Below are 14,039 nucleotides of genomic sequence, written 5' to 3'. Positions count from 1 at the left end.
ATGAGAGGCATAGATTCCTCAGCCAGTCTTTCCTGAGACAGACAGCCCCACCGCTGGGTCATCTATGGTTCTCCAGTCCCACCCTGTAGCTGCATCCACCACATCTCCTAACCGAAATTCACACCCTTCTCAGCGGCTCCCTTTCCACACAGCTGGACCCAGCCCTTTCAGTTTGTGCTGCGTAATGCCACGGTCACACTCTTGGCCTCATCCAAGCCTCTGCTCTATCTGTGGCACACACCACTCCTTGGACACCATGCTTCATGCTTACATCTCCTGCCACTGGCTTCTCGGTTCTGTCTCCTCCCTCCCTGCATACACATGCTCCTCCTGCACACCCAATACCTGGCTACCCATGCTTTCTCCTTATCTAGCCCTCATCCTGGGACCCCCACCAGATTGCTTTCCATACCTCTGACTCAGTCTGAGAGGAGCCCATCTTCAACCAGGGTGTTCTCATCTCTCAGGAGCCAAGAACCCTGACATCATTGTCCTCAGCCCATGTCCTCTACTAGGGCCTCATCAGTGAACCCCCACTGCCATCACCCCTGCCTCATTTTCCACAGCAGTCCATTACTTGCATCTCCCATCTGTCTTCATTCCCTAACCTACTCCTTCAGTGGCTGTCAAGTGTTAGGGACTAAGATGGGATCCTCCAAATTTCTATGTTGAGGCTCTACTCCGGGACCTCACTGTGACCATGTGGAGATGGGGGTCTTCACAGATGTCATGAAGATGAAATGGTTCACTGGGGTGGCTCATATCCAATCTGCCTGTGTCTTCCTGAGAGGTCACAACACAGACACAAACACAGCAACAAGCATGCAAGTTGAGAAGAGAGGCCTCAGGAGGAGCCAGCCCTGCCTCGTCTGGGGTTCAGACTCCATTTCCTCACTGAGAGACAAGAATCTCTGCTGCTGAAGCCTCAGGTTGTGGAACTGGTCAGCAGCCCTAAGAACTGAGCTTGTACCCAGTTCAGAGGTGCCTCACCTCCCGAGAGCAGCTCTTCCTACCTACACTCGGCATGACACCAGCAGGTACAGGTAAACACCAGGACCAGACGTGCCACGCAAGGCAGAGGCAGCAGGAGACACAAACCTGTAAGGCACAGGGTGAGGCACCCGGGCAGTCCTGGCTGCAAACGGGGTTATACATCTAGAAGGGAGAGAGGAGGGACAGCCTGACAGTCACACCTATTTCTCCCTCACTCCCCACAATCCCATCCGCCCCCTGAGCTCCTGACCCTTAGCACCAAGCTTTTCCCTCCTAGATCCCTTGCTTCCTCTCCCTCTCAGCCTGGGGATGAGCTGACCTTTGCCAACTCAAGGGGCCCAGCTTATTCTTGGCACTAAATGCTTTGGAGGCAATGTGGTGTAGGATCTTTTCCCAGACCAGGCCAGGCTGCAGCAGTGCTGAGGGGAGCACTGGCTGCTAAGGAGACCAAACTGTGCCAGTTCTGGTACTGGGCTAAGAGCATACTGTTCTGAGCTTTCCCAGCCTCTGCCCCAAATATTGGCTGATGGCAACAAGCACTCTTTTCTAAAATACTTAGTTCAGAAGTTGAGTAGACCACAGAGCCCAGGAAGCCAAATCTGCCTGTATAGAGCCAGGAGGACAAAGCTTCTTTCTTCCCTGGCCTGGCAACAATAGCCTTCAGGGCTTCCCCAGCTGGCAAGGGACTCAAGGATAATAGGGAACTTCTGCAGCTGGCATGGCCACCCTGTCGGGTCCTTGAGGCCTTGTGGCACATGGGCCGCCCTTTTCTGTTTGTCTAATACATACACATGTGTGAGAGCATGTCTGGGCCCTCCAGGTGTGCCAGGCACTTTCCCTTTGCATGGGGCACCACACAGAAATAGGGTCAGGCCCTGTGGTCACACCAAAGTCAAAGGTCATGGCCAAGGGCAAGGATGCACTGAGTGGCAGACATACAGTGTAGAGTGAATCAGCCCATGTCAGCCCTGGCTGGTGAGGACAGAGCTTATGAAGAGCTGCTGCTTACTGGCCTCCCAGCCACGGAGACCACACAGGAACTTAAGATCACGGTGCTGTGATGAAGAGAGGCAAAATAACAGAGTCATCAGGCCCAAGCATCTCCCAGCCAGACAGCTTCTGAGGAGGACTCTGGGGACCCAAGGAAGCAGCCTATTGCCTCCTCAGTCTCTCTATACTCCTCCCTTAAGCCTGCTTGTTCTTTCACATCTCTTCTTGCCAGATTCCTCCTCTTCCTCCTTCTCTTCTTCCTCCACCTCATTCATTTCTTTCTGCTCCTCCTTCCTCTCCTCCTCTTGCTCTGTACCCTGTCTAGGGAGAAAACCATTACAATAGACATCACCCAGGCTTAGCTCCCAGAGGCCTGGGTTCACGCTGTTCCGCATCCACCACTCTGAATGCTGCTCTTCTTCCCTTTAGCAGTGGCTGCTGTCTCCTCATCTAGCTCTAGGACAGGAACCCTGCCCTACTGCACACATGCCTCACTCAGCTTACTTAAGGGTTCAGTGAAGACGGGCTCATGAGCTGGGTGGATGAGACAAGTGCTCAGGACACCCTGGGTAGGGGGAAGCAGGAGATCAGATGGTGTGTCCCTAAAGAGGAAGCAGGAGATGCCTGACCCATAGGCTACACACCACCAGCCAAATGAGGCTCTGTCCATCTGGACTGTCCTGGAGGAGCCAGCTGGACCAGAAGGAAAACACTTGCCAAGAGACAGAAGTGGGCAGAGGTGCCCCAGCTTGACAATAGTTGCCCAGCTTCCTCCCAGTTCTTCGGCTCACTGGCTTGCTCCTGCCTCAGGGCTTTGACACAAACTGCTGGCTCCATCTGAACCTTCCTCCCACTAGTTCCACCTCCTCTTACAGATCAGTTCCCTGACACCCTGTGTGCCTCTGTGACGGTGGTGAGTTTCATTACTGTACCTGCCAAGACTAGTGAGCCGAGGCACTGCTTACACAGGGGTGCTGACTGTTGATCCTGGATGTAAGTTCTAGCAGGGGAGATCTGCCTACCTTGCTCCTGATGGACCTGGTGACTAGCCTGCAACAGAGTACCTGTGGGCTCTAGCACCTGGCCTTGCCAAGAGGCCTGTCTCTGCCCTTATCTTCTGGAAGGTCATGTTCATCTCACCTCTCAGCAGCATCTGTGTTCAGAAAGGGGCTGGCCACACCTGACTACCTTCAGGGAGGGGTAGCTATGTCAGAGACAAACCTGTGACCTAGGGCAGGAGCTTTAGGTCATACAAGGATCAGTTTGTCCATCATGTGGGTCAAGTTCAACCAATAAACTCCACCTCTGTAATGGAGCCTCAATGAAACCTTGGTACTAAGCTTGCCTGGTTGGCAGAGTTTAATGTGCCCTATCCCACATCCCTGAAGGAAGGAGGAAGATATGCCCAACTTCACAGGCAAAGAATGACAGAAGCTCTGTGTTGGGACAGGCTGGACTCAGCCCTACATGCCTTTCTCTGGCCAATATGACCATCCTCCCATCAAGAGCCATGACAAAGAACCTTCAGTGAGAGTGTGGGAACTGTCAAGTCCAGAAGCAATTTGGATCCTTAAATTTGCTGGTGTTTATGAAAACTGTTAGAGATCTCTAACAAACTTTCATGATCATCTGCATCCACTCACTGGACAAGGAGGTCAGCAGGGTCAGACTATGGAGGCTCTTGGGGCCTCATTACGCCTGTGTAATCACTCCCTGATCCACCTGCTCCCACCTTGCCAGTCTCTACCTCCTGAGCCTGGCTGTTCTCTGTCATCACTGAAGATTGGCTAAGGAACCTGTACAAGCTACCTTGATGTAACCCACATGAAGATGCATACAAGCAGAAAAGGACACATCGGAAGACAGGAACCCACCAACCTTGCTCTTGTCCTCAGTCCTGGCTGCTTGTCGACATGCTGGATGCCAGATGGAGGATCCTGTGGATGTATTACCAAAAGGAGGAGGTTAGAGGGAAGTTCAGTTCCTGGATGTGGGTTCATGTGGAAAGTCAGAGGAAATGGTGGTCCATGCATGGACACTTGCTCACCACCTCTGAGTGGCCCCAAGCCTCCTCTATACTGTGGTTGCCCAGGCCTGGGACACAGAGATTTGAGCCCCTGCACTGGATGGCCCACAGCTCAGATCAGCAATGACAGAAAGGAGAACATCCCACAGGTGGTAGCAAGGGATCCCAGCCTGGGAGAAGCAGAAGGACACTCTCAGAGTGGCTTCAAGTGCAGAGGCACAGTGGGAAGAGGCTCTTGAGAAGCTCCCAAGGCCAGGAGAACGTGAGAGTTGGGGAACTCACGTATGTCAGAGACATGGCTACCTCAGCATTCACCTGTCAGAAACCACCTTTATTGAGCCCAGTTGTGGGGGACCAAGTAGAAAACCTCAGGGGACTAGGCACTTCAGAGCCCCACAGAGGCTCTTGGCTGTAGGCTTCAGCACTCCACAAAATAGTGATCAAGCCACTAGCCCAGCCAGCCTCTCATTGTACAGTGTGGGAAACCCAAGGCCCATGGGAGGGGCATGTAGTGCTCCATGCCCATAGAAAAGCCCCAGTAGGCTCTGTTGCAGAGGTCAGGCCAGCCCATACTCATAAAAAGAACCTTTGTTTCCTAAGACAGGAGTACTTTCTATGTGAGCTTGTACCCTCAGCCGCTGTCCCAATGTGCTTGGCATTGGCTGGCCCACTGTCTGAGGGCTCCCGGCCTGGCTCACAGAACCCCTTTCAGAGTTCTCACACAGGGACTGGGAACCAACAGGTGACAGTGGGGATGAAGTCACCCCATCTGACATCAACTTCTGGGATTGCCTCAGAAAGGGAGGACTTTTTGTCACACAGCTCAAGACGCCACCATGTAAGTCACTTCATGGTTAATCTGGAGTCAGTGTGTCTGCCATCAACTGTGTCCCCTGCCTGCTCAGTTGCCTCTGAGACCCCATGAGAGTTCCACAAAGGAAGTGGCCTGAGAGTTAAGATCATAGCAGAAGACCATCCTTGCCTGGCCATATGCTGGTCTCCTGCCTCCCATAATAAACATTGTCTTACAGTCACCTGCCCTGGCATGAACTAAGTCTTCTTCCCTCCTGCCTCAGCCCCTGCCCTCCGTCCCTTCTCAGCCAGCCATGGAGTAGGCTCTCCCCTCCCCTATCCTGTCTCGTAAGCACCAGATTACTGGTCTCTGCCTTCCCTCTGTCCTCCCATTAACCCTGAAGCCTCTAGCCTCTTCCCACCATGGTCAGACCATGCCCTGCCATGCCTCCTTCTTGTATCTGGTATATGTTATATGTGTCCCCTCATACCAGCAGTAGTTTTCCTGTCCAGCTGTGCATACGCAGCATGGCGTGAACCACCTCATCTGTCTATCCCCAGCACTCAGTGGCAGGGAGAACAAAGCTTTGTTCACTCAGTCATCAAAATCTAGTTTAACCCCGGCCTCGACTTCTGCCCCAGGCCTTCACCTCTACCTGTCTCATGTCTGAGACCCACTTGGCCCATTTTTAGCAGAAACTCAACCATCCAGTTAAGTAAGAATCCTTCACTAGATACTCAACCAACCTCTCGGATATCTGAGCTGTGGCCTGCCTCCAACAAGGGTCTTCACCCTACACATGATTTTCCCTTTGAGGAATGAGGAGCTCAAAACACACTGCACTAACATGACCAGGAGGGAGGACATGGCACTCAATGTAACTCTTTGACAAAGAAATATTTTGAGATGATCATTTGGGGAACTAAATTCAGAAATGCTACAATGGGGCTGGCCTGGGAAGCTTCTTCTGCCATTATTGAACTTCCCCTGGATCTATAAGCTTGAAATAAATCCTTTCCTCCCATAAACTGTGCCTGGTTTGGATGCGCATCCCAGCAACATGAGACTGACTACAATAAGAGCCTTGCTCAAAAGCCATAATCTTGGGCTGGAGAGATGGCTTAGCAGTTAAGGTGCTTGCTTGTGAAGCTGAAGGACCCAGTTTTAATTCCCCGTTACCAACGTAAGCCAGATGCCCAAGGCAGTGTACACATCTGGAGGTCATTTGTAGTGACCATTCTCTTTCTCTCCCCCCTCTCTATATATCTATATATCTATATCTCTCTCTCTATATATGTACATATATATATATGCCCCTCTTTCTCTCTCAAATATGTGTGTGTGTGTGTGTGTGTGTGTGTGTGTGTGTGTGTGTGTATGCATTAAATAGTTCTAATCTAGGATGAGAAAAGTGGCTAACTGCCATGCCTGGCTTGTTCATTACCCCCAGTGGTCCAGAGAACTCTTCTCCTTTATTGCTCTATATTCAATAAAAGTAGCTCCTTGGGACTATGATATTGGACTAAGCTCTTGTATCAGGCATGGAGAGAACATGTTAAAAACCAAAATAAAGTTATTCCTAGTAAAGTTCACAGATGAAACTGTGCCATTTCTCTGACCTTCCCACACAGGACTGGAGGGAGAACACACATCTCATCACAAGGCCTGTTTAGGTTGGCAAGTTTGGTCTGCCCTGTGACCTCTGTCTTGGCTTGTGGATGTTCATTCTGTTTTAGGGAATGAGCCTCACCTTGCTCAAGAGTGGGAAATAAAGCTTTTAATGCAAGCTGAATCACTGATGCTGTCCTTTGACATTATTAATATTTTTGGTGTGTATGTAGTATGTATGTGTGTGTGCCAATGGTATATGCACATGTGTACACAGGTGCTCTTGCCCCACGTGTGTGTGTTCAGAGACCAGAGGAAGACATCAGGTGTCCTTAATACTCTTTTGCCTGATTTCCTTAAGACCACCTCTTGAACATGGAGCTCTCTCTTTTTTTGGTCAGACTGGCTGACTAGCAAGCCTGTCTGTGCCGTGCTCAGCACTGGGTTACAGACAGGCACAGCCAAACCTGACGTTTTATGTAAGTGCTGGAAATCAAATTCTGGTCCTCCTGTTGGCACAGCAAGTGTTCTTACCCACTGAGCCATCTCCCTAGCCCTTAAAATTATTTTTAATGGTGAACAGATTAGGGTACCAATGAACTGTGTTTGAAGTTGGCTGATTTCCTCCAAAACTTTCTTTTGATCAATGCACTAATGGACAAAAAGCCAATCCTCTTTCAATGTAGGAAGGAAGCCTCAGCTAGCTGCAGTGTAACACAAGAGAGCCTGGATGAGACTTAGATGTGACACAGCAGAAACTCTGGTAATTCCCCAGTGAGGATGACGTCTGAGAGGTGAGGGTGAGCCCTGTGTCAGCTCTACTGGTATGACCATAAGACCAGCTCTTCTGGGGCCTGATCTGTCCTCCTCACACCAACACCCTTGGCAGCAATGTGGCTGGGAAGCAGCTTCGCCATGTTCACACTCAGTGCAGTGTGCATAAGGTACACAGTGGTTTCTTGCCACCATGGAGCTTACCTTGCAGGTACATCTCCTCACCCTCCGCAAACATCTGGCCACACCTGACGCATAGTGCACAGGAAGGGTGGTAGTGTTTCTCCCCAGCCTGTGGAAGGCACAGAGCAGATGTGTTAGCACCACCATGGGACATACACACCCCTCCCACCAACAGGTCCATGGGAGACTGGAGAGTGAGCATGAGAGGTTCCAAAGATTCTAGATGAGCTGAGATGTGGGAGCTCCAGGCCATACAAGGGCCAGTGTCAAGGCAGGTGAAGCCCAGCTGCACCTGCTGACCTCTGACCTCTGGGGACCAGGTATAAAGCCAGCCCTGCTGGGTCTGGTGGTGGATGGGCCAATATCAAAGGAGGGCATGGTCCCCCCACCTCTGTATTTCCTGAAGGAGCAGGAGTAGGTGAAGGGAATGAAAAGGGGGAGGAAGAAGGGAAGTAACGACATTGTCTTCCCAAGTAAGAGACTGGAGGGGTGGGAAAATGAATTTTTCTTTTTGTGTCTGTGTATTCTTAAATTTGTTCCATTACCATTTGCTAGTTTAATCACTCTTAAAATCAATTAAATTAGATTACAGATAATAATACTGAAATAACCCAAACATATTTCATTATCTGGTATGTTCATTTCTGCATGTTACAGAAAAAAATATTGTGTTTACTACTCCTTAACAGCGATGGTTTCCCCAGAGCAGGGCTGGGAGAACCTGATGCTAAACATGCTACGAAGCCCAAGTCTCATGGCTTCCCAAAATCGGAAGAAACTTTACACTCACCCCCTGAACTTGAATCGTAACAAGCATTTTCCTGAATAGAAAGTAGGGGTATGTCTTATAAGTAATCAATCTCACTTCTTTCCCTTACCTGTATTTTTCCCTTAAAAAAAAAAAGAAAAAAATAGGAATAGAAATCCCCTGCCTATGGGAAGAAGAATGCAGAAGGTGCTCCTGTCCTGTGTTAACCTGTGGTAGGCTCTGCTACCTTCCAGCCACCAAGGTTCTGCACCCATGTTGCTGCAAAGGGACTCTCTGAGCAGAAGAGAGAACATCACATCCTCAGAGGCCCAGGTTCTTGCTCATGCTGACCCTGTCATCTGGGGTGGCCTTCCAATCTCCAAGTAGCCTGGTCCTCTCCTAAAGCCACCTTCTTCCTGAGAACCTTCCCAGTGCTTCCATAGCTTCATTCTCTCCAACCTATTTGGGCTTGTTTCTCCTAGCAGACAGTGTGCCTTGCTGGCAGAGCTGATGTTGGGCCCCTTCAGAGATTGCTGCTGGCAGCTGCATCAGCTCACACATAGCTGTATGCACAGTAGTCATACCCAGTGCTTGCTGGAATAAGGGAGATGGTCACTTCAGTGATCACAATTGCCAATACGACTTGTGGGCAGGGGACACTCTGTTTTGAAGTCTGAGTGACAGGTAGGAAGTAAATGTCGCCTAATAGCCCATGCTATACCTGATTTGATGGTTTTTAACACCAAAAACATAAACATGCAAGACTAAAAACTCTGTTCATCAAAGGAAATCAGCAGAGCAGTAAAAAGACAGTGTATTTCTAGTACAGCTGCAGGACCCAGGATACGCCAAGAACCGCAGCCGCTCAATGAGACCCACCACCCATGCACGATCAGGCAGCAGGACTGGAGAGACGGCGCAGCGCTGCGAGGCCACATACCCACGGGGACAGCTGGACAGCTGCCAGAGTCACCAGAATGATGGAAAGGGCCAGACATACTGGTGAGCCCATGGGGAACTGCACCTGTGACTAGTGGTGGGACAGAAGCAGAGCACAGTGGAGTCCCTCAGAAACTCAAACGCAGGGCTGGAAAGATGGCTCAGCAGTTCAGGCGCCTGCCTGCAAAGCCTGACCACCTAAATCTGATTCTCCAGTACCTACGTAAGCCAGATGCATGGAGTGGCATATGCATCTGTATCTCGCTGCCATGGCTGGAGGCCCTAATGTGCCCACACTATCTTTCTCTCTCTGTATGTGTGTGTATTTCTTTGCTTACAAATAAATAAATAATTCTGTAGAAAAGAAACTCAAACACAGACTCATCAAACAAACCAGGAATTCACTCCTTGCTGTCTAAGGATGTCAATAAATGAAAACAATGTCCACACAAAAACTCCAAATGACATTCATTTCATGCAGCAGGATACACACTGCCCAGATCCAACTTGCCCAGCAAGTGCAAAGCCCTGGGCTCAGTCCCCAGCACTCGGGGAAATAAAGGTTGAATGACCACATGAGCACCGCGAGGAGTGGGGGTGGGCATGGCACTTCCGCTCAGTAAACACCATGTAGCTGTGGGAAAGAAAGGAAAAGGTGTGCACGCATGCTGCAGCCAGCTGTGGAACTCCCAAGACACATCCAGAATCACCAAGCCAAGGCTGGGCGTGGTGGTACACGTCTTGAATCCCAGCATTCGGGAGGCAGAGGTAGGAGGATCTCTGTGAGTTCGAGGCCACCCTGAGACTACATAGTGAATTCCAGGTCAGTCTGGGCTAGATTAAGACCCTACTTCAAAAAAACAAAAAAAAAGTGCCAGACTCACCAAGCCCATAAAGACAGAGTCAGGGGCCAGGAGAAGGGAGCAGGGAGTAACCACTTATAGGGTGGGAGTCCTTTGGGGGTTGTGGGAAAGTTTTGGAACTAGAGAGAAGAGGAGGTTTGAATTCATTGTGCCATCAACTGTAGACAACCCTAATATCTGTAGGTATGTGTGTTTAGTAGCTAAGTGCAAGCTATAGCCTCCACTCCAGTATATGGAAGAGGCTGGTCCCCGATGATGATCTTGTCACTGTTGGTCACATGACAAGCACACAGGAGCTTCATGTGCATTCATGTCCATCTTCTGGGTGAGGACTCTCCTCTATTCCCACTGCTCAGATGAGAAACTGAGGCTCAGGGAGGCTGGGAGACCTATTTAAGACCAAGTAAAAGGAGGCCAAGACTCCAGCCAAGTGGGAAGACCACCATCCTGAGCCAGAGACTAACCCCCCAAAGGTGTCTGTGGCCTCAGGACACACAGATTCCCAGCCTGAACCAGAGACTGCCCCCTTGATGTGCCTGTGGCCGCAGACACACCGACTGGCTCTGGCTAAGCCCTTGTAAATTCTGAGACTGGCAGCATGGGTTCCCTGAGCCCGCCCTGTCCCCATGTCCAGTTGTCCTCCTACCTCCAGGGTGAAGATATGGAGATGGGCCTCAGAGCACCTCCTACTTGCAAGTGCCTTTCTACATGGCCAGCGCACGTACCTATCTCCACATGTGATTGAGTCAGAGCCACATGAGCCACTGTCCCAGCACCTCTCATTGACCATACCACCTCAACTTCATGGGAACAAGTATCTCCAGCCTCACAGCCAGGTGAGCCAGAGTCCCCACTCTTGGAGGATAGTATGCATCTGTAAAGTATAATAGTCAATGACTGAGTCACATCTTAAGGATGTCCCATATTATGGAATAATCCATCTGTGATAGAATCGTGGAAGGTCTTGGGCCCAGGTGTCACGAGAGACATCATGGGCTGTGAGCCCCACCAAGGTAATGAGCCTGCAGGGGTCCAGGCCCATACCGGAATCAGAGCCTAAGCTCCAGTGATGATTCCTGCGTGGAACACTCACTTCCTGCATGTGGCCTAGACTTTGTGTACTGACTCAGGGGTCAATGCCCATGACTATAAGATAGAGAGGTAGCCCCTACTACTAAGGCTGGGATAGGACAATGGGGCTCTTGAAGTCCTGGGAGCACTCTGTCAGCAATAGGTGAGTTTTGTGCTGAATGCCTGTACAACCACCCCTGGCTCCCCAGAAGACAGATGGCCCAAGCTTCTTGCCTGCATGGGGCTCAAGATGGCTTAGATTTGAAAAGTGAAGTAGAAACTGGTTTTTTTTTTCATTGTGCAGTTTTAGAATACCTGTGCCTTCCAACAAGGAACTATCATATTTAGCAAGACAAATGAAGGCTGGTGAGGGTGGTATAAACATCCTACAGGTGCTCAGGAACTCAGGAGCCCACCAGGGTCAGGCCAATGTGCAGGTCTTCAGAGACAGACCCATAGTGGCCCTGTGGAGAGGGCCAGCACACAGAAGTTAGGCAGAGGCCCCATGCTCTAGGACACTGCCTCACCACCCTGCAGGTCAGAGCAAGAGACCCCTTCCTGCCTGGGCCAGCAAACACAGACCAGCTCTTCTCAGCCTGGGCCTCATACACCTGAGGCCAGCACCCCTCCCCCCTTTGGATCCAACCATGGGATCTGATGAAGTCAGTAATCTCCACTCCCTAGAGACTCAGCCACACCACTTACTGCCTCTGGATCCTTGCTGGGTTGCCCATGGAGAGCAAGACTGGGCCTGCAGGTGGCTGCTTGGATCCCAGGGTTTTTTCTGTGCATGCCCATATTCTTTTTTTTTTTTTTTTTTTTTGGCAATGTTGCAAAAGAGTCTTGTCCTTGCTAGGCAAGTGCTTTACCACTGAGCAACAACATCTCTAGCCTGTAGTTTGTTGAGACAGTATCTTATCTTATTATGTAGCCCAGACAGTCCTTAGACTCATATTTCTCTGGCCTACACCTGCTAAGTGCCTAGCTTACAGGTGTGGGTGCCTTCATGCCTAGCTTCTAGATTCTTTTGTAATTTCCAGAACTGAATCCAAAGGTTAATAAAAGTCTGACATACCTGAATTCTTCTAGGCACCACAGAGCCAATATGTCCTTCCCTACCCTGGGCACAAAGAGCCACTTCTCTATAGTACATGGAGAAAACCAAATTTACAAAGAAGAGATTCAAGACCCGGGGATGTCTGATGGCAGTGGTGGCATGGAGTCCCCACATCTCTTCCATTTGAGAGCTTGTAAGAGCCACTTCTCCTCAAAAAGAGAACCCAGGGCTGGAGAGATGGCTCAGCGGTTAAAGGCACCTGCTTTCAAAATGTGAAGGCCTGGGTTCTATTCACCACTACCCACGTAAAGCCAGGTGAAAAAAGTGGCACATGCATCTGGATAGAGTTCGTGTGCAGTGGCTAGAGGCCCTGGTGTGCCCACTCTCTCCCTCCCTCTCCCCATTTCCCTATTTTTTAAAAGGAGAGAGTCCAACTTCCTGCATGACTGCCTTGGAAGGTCTGCAATCCCCTTCCCAGACCCCCAGCTCTATCTTGCACTCATCCCTCCCCAGCCACCTCACATGCTCCTCACTTCTCAGGATCTGTCAGCAATACAGGCATACCTGGTGCCTCTCTCCCCTCCTCTCCCTCCTTCAGTCTCATCATAGCTCCACCTAGAAACTCAGCTTAGGAAGCTATGCCATCCACCATTCCCCACATGCCAAGCAGGGACCCTTACAGGAAGGTATCCATAGAAGGTGTTCTGTAGGGGGACATGTAGTTCCTGTGGAGAGAGGTTTCTGCCAACCATGTGTGGAAACAGCTGAGGAACCCAGCTTAGGGTAGTATTCTCACTTGCATCAAGACTCAGGGCCTGCCACAAAGTGTCCTGGTTCCCTCAAACACAAGAGCCAGGAACATGACTGTGGAAGCTTCTGGGGTGGGGACTTGTGGGTGGTGTATGAGGAAAAGGACTGGAGACCCTGTGTGGTGTTGGTCACAGTATGAAGCAGGAACACGATGAAGAGGCTGAAGGCAAGTGTGCAGGTCTGCCTGTGTGTACCTATGTACGTGCCTGTGTGCCTGTACTGCCTGTGTACACGTCACTATGTATGCTTGTGTGTGGTATATCTCTGGGCATTGTACATTTATGTCTACAAGAGTCTCTGTGTGGACTCTCTGTTTGGGTATGTGCCCATACCTGTGTGTCTCTCTGTGGTGTGTGCACGCGTGTGTGTGTGTGTGTGTGTGTACATAAAATTAAAAGGATGGATTCTTAATGCTGGCTAGACTGTGGTGGGATTCACTAGGAGTGGCTCCATTGTTATTTTATGATAAGCTGTAACCATATTTGGGCTTCTTTAGAGGGGCCTCAAGAAGTTGCCTTTCTGCCATCCTCAGGAAATGCATGCGTCTGTTTGGAGACATGGCTCTGGCTCTGGCTCTGTCAGCGATGATGGGTGCATGCTTGTGGGGGAAGGAAAGACCTGCAGGAGGACCAAATGAGGTGACAGAAACCACGTCCTGGAGTACTGTGAACACAGGAGTAGGGTACAGAAACATGTTTGTATGGCCTGCGCCTGCACTCTGGGTGGCCCCTTCTCCTATAGGGCTTTATGTGTAACTATTCATCCTGCAGGTCAGGGCGTTGTCCCCTTTATTTCTGTGAGCCCAGCACACAGTAAGTGCATCAACAGTCAACCAGCTGGGCATGGTGGCACACACCTTTAATCCCAGCACTCGGGAGGCAGAGGTAGAAGGATCGCCATGAGTTCAAGGCCACCCTGAGACTACATAGTGAATTCCAGGTCAGCCTGGGCCAGAGTGAGACCCTACCTCAAAAAAACACACGAGAGTCAACTCTGTGAATGAGGAAGGAAAGGAGAAAAGAAAGAAGGAATGGAGGGTGGGGAGAATCGGGGAAGGAATTAATTAGGGTTCTCACAAAGACCTGGGCTTCTTATTACCATGGAGACAGTGCCGTCAGCCTCAGGGTTAACAGAGGGAGGAACTGAGTTAGAACCTTATCCCCCTCACTTTGGCAGGGAGAGGA

At 50.3% G+C, this 14,039-nt stretch overlaps 1 protein-coding gene across 16 annotated transcripts in view; it reads right to left on the bottom strand.

Annotated features, from left to right (window-relative positions):
* Ablim2 (actin binding LIM protein family member 2) overlaps positions 1 to 14,039 on the bottom strand; it is a 137,599-nt gene that overhangs the window by 55,323 nt on the left and 68,237 nt on the right. For all 16 annotated transcript variants that reach the window (XM_045130015.1, XM_045130005.1, XM_045130011.1 and 13 more), the window contains 2 exons: positions 7,389 to 7,476; positions 3,862 to 3,920 (listed from right to left, as the gene is read on the bottom strand). In XM_045130015.1, the coding sequence (XP_044985950.1) occupies positions 3,862 to 3,920; positions 7,389 to 7,476 (147 nt within the window). The remainder of the gene's footprint in view (positions 1 to 3,861; positions 3,921 to 7,388; positions 7,477 to 14,039) is intronic.

This window comes from Jaculus jaculus, chromosome 11 (assembly GCF_020740685.1).
Source record: "Jaculus jaculus isolate mJacJac1 chromosome 11, mJacJac1.mat.Y.cur, whole genome shotgun sequence".
NCBI lineage: Eukaryota > Metazoa > Chordata > Mammalia > Rodentia > Dipodidae > Jaculus > Jaculus jaculus.
Note: the sequence above shows the minus strand (reverse complement) of the source record. Positions and strands in the feature narration are given on the sequence as shown.